The 13,540-nt window shown below is 46.3% G+C and overlaps 1 protein-coding gene across 1 annotated transcript in view; it reads left to right on the forward strand.

Moving 5' to 3' along the window:
* The first annotated feature begins 327 nt into the window (after positions 1-327).
* Positions 328-13,540, forward strand: part of NECAB1 (N-terminal EF-hand calcium binding protein 1) — a 155,839-nt gene continuing 142,626 nt past the window's right edge. Inside the window, exons 1-2 of the mRNA XM_029063658.2 lie at positions 328-531; positions 8,970-8,994. Of these exons, the coding sequence (XP_028919491.1) occupies positions 430-531; positions 8,970-8,994 (127 nt within the window). The 5' untranslated portion in view covers positions 328-429. The remainder of the gene's footprint in view (positions 532-8,969; positions 8,995-13,540) is intronic.

Raw genomic sequence — 13,540 nt, forward strand, 5'->3', positions numbered from 1 at the left:
AGGGGGGAGGAGGATCACGTTGTCGTGCAAGTCGAGGAAATCGACAGAGGCGCTGGTGCCATCAGCTAAAAAGAGGGGAGGGGGAAGGAAAAAAGAAATGTAGCGAGAGAGAGAGAAGAGATCCTAGAGGCGGCAGGCAGGCAGGCAGCAGCGGCCGTCGGGAGCAGCGGGGCCGGGACCCGCCGCCCCCCGATCCCTCCACCATCCCTCCTGCTGCCGGCCCGCAACCAAGTCCCCCGCCCCTCCTTCCCCCTTGCCATCCCTCCCTCTACTGCCCCCCACCCCGGACTCCATCCCCTCTGCTGCTGCTGCTGACGCTGACTCCATCCTCCCCCAGCCCCTCCGAAGTCCCCCCCCGCAGCTGCCGTGTCGGTTTCGGGGCCCCCCCAGGCGGTTTCGGGGCCCCCCCACGGCCCCGGTTGGAGAGCGATGGGGGAGACGGCGGCGACGTCCCGGGTCCGGCCGCCCGAGCCCTCGGGGCAGCTCGGCCCCGCCCTGCGACTGACCAAGGGCATGTCCATCTTCCTCGATGTGAGTACCACCCTGCCCACCCCCCTGCGCACCCCCCTGCCCATCCAGGACCATCCCGCCGCCCCCCCACGCCCCCGGACCATCTCCCCTTCCCAAACGCCGGACCAGACCCCCCCCCTTGGACTGCCCCCACACCCCCTTGACTCTATTGCCATTGTTCTTGTCTGTCCGTTTCTCCCGATTAGACTGTGCGCCCGTCAAACGGCAGGGACTGTCTCTATCGGTTGCCGACTTGTTCATTCCAAGCGCTTAGTACAGTGCTCTGCACATAGTAAGCGCTCAATAAATACTATTGAATGAATGAATGAACCCCCTGGAACAGCCCTCCTGGACCGTCCCCACCCAGGACCGTTCAATCAATAGTATTTGAGCGCTTACTATGTGCAGAGCACTGCAGACCAGGCCCCCCACACCCTGGAACAGCCCTTTCCACACCCCCCCACCCCCACCCAGGACCAGCCCCCCAGGACCAGCCTCCCCACACCTTGGACCAGCCCCTGGACCGTCCCCCATCAGCACCAGCCCCCCACTCCCAGGCAGCCCCCCACCCCCAGGATCAGCCCCCCAAGACCAGCCCCTCCACCCCAGGTCCAGCCTCCCCACACCCTGGAACCCCCCTGGACCGCCCAGCCCCCCTGGACTGGCCCCAGCCACCCCCCCGCCCACCCCAACACACACCTTGGACCGGCCCTACCCCGGACCCCGCTGGAACACTGATGAGAGCACGAACCCCGGCCCAACCGGTTCTATTAATAACCATTATGATATTTGTTAAGCGCTTACTATGTGGCAGGCACTGTACTAAGTGCTGGGGTAGAAACAAGCCAATCGGGTTGGGACACCTTCCCTTGTTCCACGTGGGGCTCGCAGTGTCAATCCCCATTTTACAGGTGAGGTAACTGAAGCCCAGAGAAGTCAAGTGACTTGCCCGAGATCACCCAGAGGCAAGTGGAGGAGGAGGGATTCGAACCCATGATTTTGACTCCCAAGCCCGTCGTCTATCCCCTAAACTATGCTGTTTCCCATTCTTTTAATGTCTGCCTCACCCTCTAGACTGTAAACTCGTTGTGGGCAGGGAATATGTGCAACATTGGACATCCCAAGAGCTCAGTACTCCGCACACAGTAAGCGCTCAGTAAATAGGGCTGACAGACTAGAGTGTTTTGCCGAGATTCCCCCTGTTCCGATTGGCGTCTATTTCTTCGGAGTCCAGGGGCTGGGAAGTTTGAGCAATGTTTCCAGGCAGGATTGGAGGGGCTGCAGCATTTCTTCTCCCCCCCCCCCCCCCCACACCAAGGGGGTCTTTCATGTGCAGCCCAGGCCCTGGGGGAAGAGGGAATCGGACTATGGATCTTTATTAAGGAGATGCGTATTTACTGAATTAATAGGCGGCTCTTTGTCCCCCCACTAATCATCAGGAGCATTGATTTCAGTAGAGCTTGAGCCATCCTTAAGATCCCGGGCGGACAAGTAACACCCAGGGAACCGGGTGGATGCTGAATTCTAGGGTTTCGATGTAAGTTTCTTTACCAAACCCATTATCGAACGGGAGCAGCTGAGTAGCTGGAAATGCTATTCCACCGAAGTGAAATCTTGTGGGTGAGGCTCGTATCGTTGCTTTTTAAAGTAGGAAATTAAGATAGTTTCTATTGACTACATGCTTCAAGGGGGCAGGAATTTTGTAAATAAAAAGCAATTGTTAGGGTCCCTTGGGGGAGCTTACCCTCTACTAGATTCACACTTTTCTATGCGCATACTCTACCTCCACATAGCATCCCCCTTGACAGAAATTGTGTAGGGTGTACATTGATTAGCAAAATAAAAAAAAAATCAAAATTCAATTTTACTTCTAGTATTGAGATTGTTTGAAACTGACTTTTGGCCCCTAAATCCTCGTTTGGTGATTTAGGAGCAAATTAGAGGCACAAGCATGGACTTAGAAACTTGAAACAGTTTTGTTTTGTTTTTTTTTTTAAAAAAAGCTTATGGTTTGTTTAGGAAAAAAAAAAATCCAGTGAGCTGTACTGGCTATGTGTGAAGCATTCAAATTTCAGAGCTGTTGGGAAATAGTAGTTGTGTTTTATTGACCACTCCCCTTGTGCAGTGCACATTTCCAGTGGCTTTGAAGGTACGGAATAACAGTGTCCCATCCCCTAACCACAAGGTGATACACCCTAAACAGGGAAATGAGCATATTTACAACTAGAGTAGCCAAAATCAGTTCAACAGACATGAGTGTAAATGAGTAAACCAGTGCTAAGGATGATATGGCTCAGAGTACTGGTCAATTAATCTGGGAATGATTGTTGGAAGAAGTAAGACTTCTAGGAGAGCTTTGAAGGGGAGCTGGGGTCTATCTGTCTGTACGGAGGGAATGCCAAGCCGAGAAACAGTGTGATCAAAAGGGTGGAGGTGGGAGTTGAGTGTGTGTGTGGTTCAAGGCCGGCTTGAGGGAATGAAAATAATGGATTGAGGAATGGTGAGTGAAAGCATATAGGTAAGGTGGGGCCAGATGGTGGGCAGGTTGAAGCTCTTTGAGAAGAAAAGCAGCACGGTGCAATGGATAGACCACGGAACTGGAACTCAAAAGGACCTGGTTTCTAATCCCGTGTCCACCACTTGTCTGCTGTGTGACCTTGGGCACTTAATTTACCTGTGCCACAGTTTCCTCATCTCTAAAATGGGGATTAATATTGAGGTCCAAGTGATGTCTCAAGTGGAACATGGATTGTGTTCAATTTAATTAGGTTGTATCTACCCCTGTGGTTAGGACAGTGCCTGGCATATAGTAAGCACCTAATGAGTACCCTAAAAGTCTTTGAGACAGAAAGAACCTATCAGCCAGTAGAGGGTTGCAAGAAGAGAGATGTGGGCTGATCAGTGCTATTTAGCAGCGAGTAGTAATCAATCCTTGGTATTTCTTACTGTATACAGCAATCACTTTAAACTGTTCAATCCAAGTTGCCCCACTCCTCAAGAACCTCCGGTGGTTGCTCCTCCACCTCCACATCAATTACCATCCTTACTATCAACTTTAAAGCATTCAATCATCTTGTCTCCTATCTAACCTAGCTGATTTCTTTAATACAATCCTGCATGCTCACTTCATTCTGTCACGCCAACGTACTCACTCTCCCTTGATCTTATCTATCTTTCCGCTGACCCCTCGCCCACATCCTGCCTCTGGCTTGGAGCTCCTTTCCCTTTCATATCTGATAGATGATAGCTGTACCCACTTGCAAAATCTTATTAAAATCACATCTCTTCCAAGAGGTCTTCCCCCTTCATTTTCCCCTACTACCTCTCCCTTCTGCATCACCTATGCATTTGGAACTGTACCCTTTAAGCAGTTTGATACTCACCCCCTTGCCGACTTCAGTCACACAGCACTTAGGTACGTATCCGTAATTTATTTTAATGTCTAGGCTGTAAGCCCCTTTTGGACAGGGAATGTCTATCAACTCTGTTATAGTGTACTCTCCCAAACAGCACAGTGCTTTGGAAACAGTAAACACTCAATAAATACCGTCGATTTGATTTTCTTATTATTGAACAAGGTACTAAGTGCTTGAGGTAGTATAATGCACTTGCTAGACATGATCCCAGTCCACAAGGAGCTTACAGTCGAGTGGGTATAATTATTGTAGTATCTGCTAAGCACTTACTATATGCCAAACACTGTTCTAAGCATTGGGATGGAGGCTTGGAGATCTTTGAAGCTAAAGAAATCAATAGTATTTGAGTGCTTAATGCATCCAGAGCACTGTACTAAGCACTTGGGAGAGTACAATAAAAAACAGTAGGTGTAGAGGATTCTTGCCCATAATGAGTTTACATTCTAGAGTGGGCGACCTGTTAAATAAGAAGGATGTGTGCTGTGGACTTGGGGGAGGGGTGAATATCAAAGTGCTTGAGGGGAACAGACCCAACTGTCTAGACAACATGAAAGGGAAGTTTTAGATCAATAGTATAGCTGAGGTAAGGGTACTCACTTTTAATCTATCAGTGGTATTTATTGAGCAGAGAGCACTGTACTAACCTCTTGGGAGAGTCCAATACAGCAGAGCTGACAGACGTGATCCCCGTACCCAAGTGGAAGTGGTTTGGGTATATGGATCCAGGTGATGTGCCGGAAAAAGGTTTAGTTTCTACAGGAAAATGATGCATTTCTAAATGAAATATATATAAATATTGAGTATCATGAAGATTTTTGAACTAAACTTTGAGCAAGAAAATTATATTTTCAGTGATTTGCACTCTGATGCAGTTGTGATTTAAAACCCCTCAGACTCTCTCTAATTTGGTTGTAACAGCAATAATTGGCAATCCTATCACTTCCCTGTTCAGTTATGAGGTCTGTCCATAGAAAGTAAGTGAAATAGATTCCCGCTCTGGGGTCAGCCATGGGTTTTCAACAGGTAACCCTACTCTGTGTGCAGAATGGGGGTGAAGTTGGAATTCTTAGCCATGACTTGAATATGATTCAATTCCAAGTATCCTGAGGCATGTGTACCACTATCAGAGAGATTTCAACTATGTAAAATAGGACTTGAACTGGGCTAAGACCTCTCTCTCCCTGAGAATTGGTCTTCTTTGGGAGGGAGGGCGGGGAGCAACATGACCTAGTGGATAGAGTGTGGGCCTGGGAGTTGAAAGGATCTAGGCTTTATTTCTGGCTCCACCACTTGTCTGCTGTTCTTGGGCGAGTCACTTTTTTTAATGGTATTTAAGTGCTTACTGTATGCTAAGGACTGTTCTAAGCACTGGAATAGATACACATTGAAGTTAAGTGATGTACCCAAGGTTGCAAAGCAGACAAGTGGCAGAGCTGGGACTAGAACCCAGGTCCTTCTTACTCCCAGACTCGTGCCCTATCCACTAGGCCGTGCTGCTTCCCAGAAGGCTAAATTGCTTTCTTTTACTTCTCTGTGCCTGTTACTTGTAAAATAGGGATTAAGATCAGGAGCTCCAGTGTCAGACATAGAATGTGTCCAACTTGATTGTACTTAGTGCTTAGTACAGTGCCTGGCACATGGTAAGCACTTCTAGACTCTAAGATCATTATGGACAGGGAAAGTTTCTGCCAATTCTGTTTAGTAATAACAATAATTATGGTATTTAAGCATATACTCTGTGCCAAGCACGGTTCTAAGCACAGGGGTATAATGAAGTTATGTCGGACACAGCCCCCATCCACACAGGGCTCACATACCCGTTTTACAGATGAGGTAACTAAGGCCCAGAGAAGTGAAGTAACTTGCCCAAGGTCACACAGCAGACATATGGCAGAGCTGGGATAAGAACCCAGGACCTTCTAACTCCCAGGCTTGTGCTCTATCCACTCTCCCAAGCACTTAAAACAGTGCTCTGCACATAGTAAGAAGCAGCAGCGGAGAAGCAGCGTGGCTCAGTGGAAAGAGCACGGGCTTTGGAGTCAGGGCTCATGAGTTCGAATCCCAGCTCTGCCACTTGTCAGCTGTGTGACTGTGGGCAAGTCACTTCACTTCTCTGGGCCTCAGTTCCCTCATCTGTAAAATGGGGATGAAGATTGTGAGCCCCACGTGGGACATCCTGATTCCCCTGTGTCTACCCCAGCGCTTAGAACAGTGCTTGGCACATAGTAAGCGCTTAACAAATACCAACATAGTAAGTGCTCAGTAAATACCACTGATTGATTCACAAATATTTTAAAAAGTTGGGAGTGAATTCATTTTTTCTTGGGTTTTATAAGAAATTTCAAGTGACAGACTAAACACTGACTTCACGGAGAAACAGCATGCAAGCACCTGTGCCTGTGAGTCAGAGAACCTGGGTTCTAATCCCAGATCTGCACTAGCCTGCTGTGTGACCTTGGGCAAGTTACTTCTCTTTTCTGGGCCTCAGTTTCCTCCCTTATGAAACAGGTCTTCAATCCTTGTGCTTCCACCGACTTAGACTGCATGCCCAATGAAGGACAGGGGATATACCCAGACTGATTATCTTGTATCTGCCAAGCTTGGCAGATAATAGGCACATAACACATTATTATTATTATTATTATTTTTAGCGGGTATTAAGCACTTCTGTATGCGAGATACTGTACTAAACTCTGGGGTAAAAAGAAGCTAATAATGGTGGTATTTGTTACACACTTACTACATGCCAAGCACTGTTGTAAGCACTGGGGTAGATACAAGGTAATCAGGTTGTCGCACGTAGGGCTGACAACCTTAATCCTCATTTTACAGATGAGGAAACTGAGGCACAGAGAAGTGAACTGACTTGCCCAAGATCACCCAGCAGACGTGTGGCAGAGCTGGAATTAGAAACCTGTGTCCTCTGACTCGCAAGCCCGGCCTCTTGCCATTAAGCCATGCTGCTTCTCAATCAAGATGAACACAGTCCGTGTCCCATATGGGGCTCACAGTAATTAAACCCCATTTTCAGATGAGGTAATTGAGGCACAGAGAGGCTAAGTGACTTGTCCAAGGTCATGAAACAGACAAATGGTGGAGCCGGGATTAGAACCTATATTCTTCTGACTCCCAAACCCGTGCCATGTTTACTGGGTCACACTGCTTTGCCAACTACATCTAAAGTCAGTGTAGATGTGGTAATTGGTGTAACTCATGGATCACCATGATTTCTTTGAATCATATCACCCTGCCTAAATGTTAAATTGAAGGGGAGGGTAAAAAAAAGAAAAGTACATAAATTCCCTAAGGGAGTTTCGTGGTCTGAGAAGAGAGATTGAGTTCGGTTGAACCAGGATAGAGACATGAAGAGGAAACCAATGTTTCCTCATTTGCTTTCAAATCCCGAGCCTTCAATTCAGTGGTTGTACAGTGGTTGTTCGTCCGACATCCTCAAACACTTGCTGTTGTACTAAATGACAGAGGTGGAACTATTCCTCAAGCTGAAACAATCCAGGGAGGGTGGGTGGCAGTTCCTGGACACACTGAAGCTTTAATAGGTTTGGAGAGTGACAGTTTGCCTGCCAGCCATTTACTTCCAAAAGCAATGAAACTGCAGCCTTAGCTGTTAGATTGGTTGACTTTTTTGGTGTTTCTATGTGGCCATTGCAATCAATCATCAGGAAAACTGGCCCAGATCATATTAGGTAAGAAACTATATCCTAGCAGTCAGGCCTAGAAAAAAACAAATAGGAAATTAGAAATGTATTTTGCTCACTCCAGTCATTGTCATATTTACTGAGTGCTTCTTCTGAGCAGGGTACTGTACTAAGAGCTTGGGAGAGTACCTTATAACAAACAGTCACATTCCCTGCCTGCAATGAGTTTACAGTCTAGATGGGGGAGACAGACATCAATATAAATAAAATAAAATTACGGATATATACATAAGTGCTGTGGGGCAGGGAGAGGGGGGAAGGAGGAAAGGGAGCAAGTCAGGGTGATGCAGAAGGGAGTGGGAGGTGAGGAAAAGTGGGCTTAGTCTGGAAAAGCCTCCTGGAGGATATGTACCTTCAGTAAGGCTTTGAAGGGGAGCGGAGTTGGGGAAAGAGAGTAAGTGTAAGATTTGAGGAGAGAGGGCATTGCAGGAAATGGGCTAGGAGTTGGAGGTGAGACAGTCGAGATCCAGGCACAGTGAGAAGGTTAATACTAGAGGAGCGATGTGTGTGGGCTGGGTTGTAGAAGGAGAGAAGCGAGGTGAGGTAGGAGGGGACAGGGTGGTGGAGTGCTTTAAAGCCAGTGGTGAGGAGTTTTTGTTTGTAGAGGTGGTTGGGCAACATTGGAGTTTTTGGAGGAGTGGGGTAATTTTGTAGAAAAATGATCTAGGCAGCAGAGTGAAGTATGGACCGAAGTGGGGAGAGACAGAAGGCTGGGAGGTCAATGAGGAGGCTGATGCAGTAATGCAGGCAGGATAGGGTCAGTGATTGTATTAATGTGGTAACAGTTTGGACTAAGATGAAAGGGTGGATTTTAGTGATACTGTGAAGGTGGGACTGACAAGGATTCAGTGATAAATATGTGGGTTAAATGACAGAGGGAAGTCAACAATAAGGCCAAGTTTATGGGCCAATGAGACAGGAAGGATAGAGGTGCCATCTACAGTGATGGGAAAGTCAGGGGGAGGACAGAGTTTTTAGGTGGGAAGATAAGCTCTGTTCTAGGCTTGTAAAGTTTGAGGTAATGGGAGGATATCCATAGAGATATCTTGAAGGTGGGAAAAGATGCAAGACTAAAGAGTGGAAGAGATATTAGGGCTGGAGATGTAGACTTGGGTATCATCCACATAGAGGTGGTAGCTTGAAGCCATGGAAGCAAATGAGTTCTTCAAGGGAGTGAGGTTCTTCCTCATCAAGCTGAAGGTTTTTCTTTTATTAGAATTTATTTAAAAAAGTGTTGAAACAATCCTCCAACTGTTTCTGTTGTGAGTACAGTCTTTATTGTGACCCAGAACTAAAATGGGCATTCTATTTTTTCCTCTCTTTGTAGATACTGAGAAGAGCAGACAAAAATGGTGAGTTGTTTTGTCTTTTTACCTTTTTGCCAGTGGTGGGGTGGGGGAAGGGTTTTTAGTTCAATGTACTATTCATTCAATTGTATTTGAATGCTCACTGTGTACAGAGCACTGTACTAAGCACTTACTATACTAAGTGCTTGGGAAGTACAACAGAAGTGTCTGCCTTCCCCAAACCCTTCTTCCCCCCCTACCCCAGCACATACACAGTGTAAGCTCTTTGTGGGCAAGGAATGTGTCTGTTGTACTCTCCCAAGCACTTTGTACAAGGCTCTGCACACAGTAAGTGCTCAAATACAATTGAATGAAGTGCATATACATATATTCACGGTCCTTAAAAAAAACTTTTTCCATGCTTCAGTGTCCATGTTAATAATAATAATAATGGTATTTGTTAAGCGCTTACTATGTGGCGAGCAGTGTTCTAAGCGCTGGGGTAGACACAGGGGAATCAGGTTGTCCCACTTGGGGCTCACAATCTTAATCCCCATTTTACAGATGAGGTAACTGAGGCACCGAGAAGTTAAGTGACTTGCCCAAATTCACACAGCTGACAAGCGGCTGAGCCGGGATTCGAACCCATGAGCCCTGACTCCAAAGCCCGTGCTCTTTCCACTGAGCCACGCTGCTTCTCTATGTTATGTCCATGTTATAGAGGACAAGTCAGGTTGTGGCATCCTGAGGTAAAAATGGCAGAAGTAAAACACTGACCACATTGGAAGCAGCGTGGCTCAGTGGAAAAGAGCTTGGGCTTCGGAGTCAGAGGTCATGAGTTTGACTCCCGGCTTTGCCACTTGTCAGCTGTGTGACTGTGGGCAAGTCACTTCACTTCTCTGTGCCTCAGTTACCTCATCTGTAAAATGGGGATTAACTGTGGGCCTCACGTGGGACAACCTGATTACCCTGTATTTACCCCAGCGCTTAGAACAGTGCTCTGCACATAGTAAGCGCTTAACAAATACCAACATTATTATTGGTCACTTTGCCAGTAGCAATATGTGATGGTAGAAACCTCTACCTGTTCTCTATATGGTGACTTCCACCATTCTCCCCGGACTAGCCAATTTTCCCCTACATTTTTTTTTCTCTTAAATGGTATTTAAGCACTTACTCTGTGCCAGGCACTGAACTAAGTTCTGGGGTAGATACAAGATAATCATGTGGACATTGTCCCTGTCCCACTTGAGGCTCACTGCCTTGAACCCCATTTTACAGAGCAGAGAACTGAGGCAAAGAGATGTGAAGAGACTTGCCCAGGGTTGCACAGCCAGGATTGGAACCCAGGTCTCCTGATTCCAAGGCCCAGTGCTCTTTCCATTAGGCTATGCTGCTTCTCTATTTTTATTTGAGATCTGTCTTAGGAAGGTGGAGAAGCAGCATTGCCTAGTGGACAGAGCATGGTCCTGGAAGTCAGAAGGACCTCTGTTCTAATCCTGGTTCTTCTATTTACCTGGCATGTGACCTTAGGCAAGTCAATTAATTTCTCTGTGCCTGTTACTTCATCTGTAAAATGGGGATTAATCCTGCAAATCCCATGTGGGACAGAGACTGCATCCAACCCGATTTGCTTGTATTCACTCCAGGGCTTAGTATAATGCCTGGCACATAGTAAGCATTTAACAAATGCCACTGTTATTATGATGAAGCGCTCAAGTCTCTTCATATACACACCCCTTATCCTCTCAGTATCTCCATAAGGAGGGGAAGGATAGTGACATTCCTATTTTTTAGCAATGGGGAAAATTAATAGTATTTGAGTGTGTTGTCAGTGCACTTGAACTAAGCTGTTGGTAGACTACAAGACTATTATAGACCTGATCCTTGCCCTCAAGGAGCTTCTATGAGACCTCACTCAGCAATTTACCTAGATGCCAGGCAGGAGGAATAGTCAAGGCAGCCTGACCTCTAAATCCGTTATTTTCACCTGCTCGATTTTACTGTCTCTCTCCCACCTGCTCTCCAGTGTAAGGGTCTGTCCCTACAAAATAAGATGTCCCAAATCCCAGGGGTTTATTAAAAAAAAAACAAAAACAAAAAAAAACCAAAACGAAACCCAAAAAACCAAATTTATAAAGCTATAAATAACTTCATTACCATCAGAAATCACTTTTTTATTTGCATGTTATTATAAATGCGCACATAAGGTCTTGTGGACAAGGCACAGACTACTTGAAAACATGGATTACTTAAAAGCAGCATGGCATAGTGGATAGAGCACAGGCATGGGAGTCAGAAGGTCATGGGTTCTAATCCCAGCTCTGCCACTTGTCTGCTATTTGGCCTTGGGCAAGTCACTTGACTTCTCTGTGCCTCAGTTCTCTCATTTGTAAAATGGGGATTAAGACTACGAGGCCTATGCGGGACAAGGGACAGGGCCCAACCCGATTTGCTTGTATCCATCCCAGCGCTTAGTACAGTGCCTGGCAGATAGTAAGCGCTTAACAAGCACCATTATTATTATTACTATTTAAAAAATGCAGGATCAAGTCACAGTAATCATATTCTTCAGAAATCTGAAATCACATTGTGTTCTGAAATGTGGAAGGGTTATGTAATTGTTTAAAGCCCTCACACTGACTATTTACTAGTCTGAAGTTCCTTGAGGGCAGGGATCGCGTCTACCAACTCGATTGCATTCTCCCAAGTGCTTAGTACAGTGCTCAGTACATAGTAAATGCTCAGCAAATACCATTGATCGATTATGATACTTGTAATCATTGCATTGACCACCTCCCCCCCGCCGCCCCCCATATAAGGGAAGACAATGTCTTCCCACTAGGACTTCTCACTGCATCATTTGATTTCCCTTCTCTTCTACACTCCCCCCAACTGTAAGCTCATCTTGGGCAGGGAATGTAACTGTTGTACTTTCCCAAATGCTTAGTACAGTGCACTGCACATAGCAAGTACTCAAATACAACTGAATGAATGAATTTGATCCCTCTCTGAGAAACCTGTGGCACCAGTGGATGTTGGAAGTCCTTATTAAACAGCCTACTGACAAACATCAAATCTAAAGAGTTTACTACATTAGCCAGAAAGTGCATACTCACTCCCCAAATCACCCTGCCCCCCATCCCGATTCCCAAAATAGATAATATAGTTCCCTAAGTATCCTTCAATCTCTGTCCACTCCAGCTGATTGTTCTGGAAGAGCTAGCTACAGGCAGGACCAGTCTTGTCCACTCAAAGGAATTGGGAGCATGCTGATTTTACTCCCGGGAAGTCATGGAATACTTCTCAGTCATAGCTCTGGGCTATAAGGCATTGTTCTTTCCCTGAGCAGAGGGAATGGGGAAGAGTAAAAGCCCTTTGGTGTGGTTTTTGTGTATCTTAAAGTGGATTGCCTGACCTAGTTTTAGACATGAACTGGCAGAAGAGCATCCTTCTCCCAGGTCAGATTGATTTTATTTTCCTCTGTTACTTTTTTCTTTTCTCTCTTACCCCTTGTTTAGCTCTTCCCCTACATCCCTCTACTCCTCTTTTTCCTATCTCCATTCTTCTCCCAATGCTTATCTTAGCTCCTGGAGGGCAGGGATTCCATCTACCAACTCTTTTGTATAGTACTCTTCCAAGTACTTAATATAGTGCTCTGCATACAGCAAGAGCTTTAGACTGTGAGCCCGTTGTTGGGCAGGGATCGTCTCTGTTGCGAAATTGTTCATTCCAAGTGCTTAGTACAGTGCTCTGCACATAGTAAGCGCTCAGTAAATGATTGAATGAATAAATTCCATTGATTGAATGGCCCTTCCATATTCTGTCTTTGAGTCTTGCAGTCTTTTCCCTCTGCTTATTGCTCTTCCCCTTTGTTCCTTCTCTTTCTGTCCTTTTTCCATTTACTTTTTTTTTTTTTTTTTTTTTTTTAGCTCTCTTCCCCTCTTTTTCTTTCTTGTTAATTATCCCTTCCCTTATGCTCCATGACCATTCTCCCATCTCAGTAGGCAGTTTCTCTCCCCAAATCATCCTTCCTGCCTATCTCTGCTCCCCAAAGTGACACCCCACTTCCATCTCCAAAGAGGTTCTCACCTTGGTGTTGTCACGCACTGAAGCTGAGAACTGAGAACCACTCCCTTCCCAAATGGATCTTTCCTATATAGAGTCTCTCTCTCTCTTCCTCCCTCTCCTGACCCTTGCCCCTCCCAGTTCTGATTTCTCTCCAGCTGCTACTCCCTCTCTCTGACTGCCTTTTCCTTCCATAAAGTCTCCAAGCACCAAAGACTCCTTGCTCTTCGCCCATCATCTCCCTGTTTTTCAGTGCTGAACTGAATCCAGGAAGAAAGTCAGGAGTCCAGGCAGCCAAGACCTTCCAGTGCTGGCAAAATTCTTGGTGTAGAGATGCCGTTTCCTTAGCATCTGGGAAGCAGTATGGCCTAGTGGAAAGAGTACGGGCCTGGGAGTCAGAGGACCTGGATTCTAATTCCACCTCTGCCACTTGTATGGTGTGTGTCCTTGGACAGGTCACTTAATTCCTCTGCCTCAGTTCCCTCATCTGCAAAATCAATCAATCAGTGGTATATATTGGGTGCTTCACTGTACTAAGCACTCA

This window comes from Ornithorhynchus anatinus, chromosome 4 (genome assembly GCF_004115215.2).
Source record: "Ornithorhynchus anatinus isolate Pmale09 chromosome 4, mOrnAna1.pri.v4, whole genome shotgun sequence".
In the NCBI taxonomy this organism is placed as follows: Eukaryota; Metazoa; Chordata; class Mammalia; order Monotremata; family Ornithorhynchidae; genus Ornithorhynchus; species Ornithorhynchus anatinus.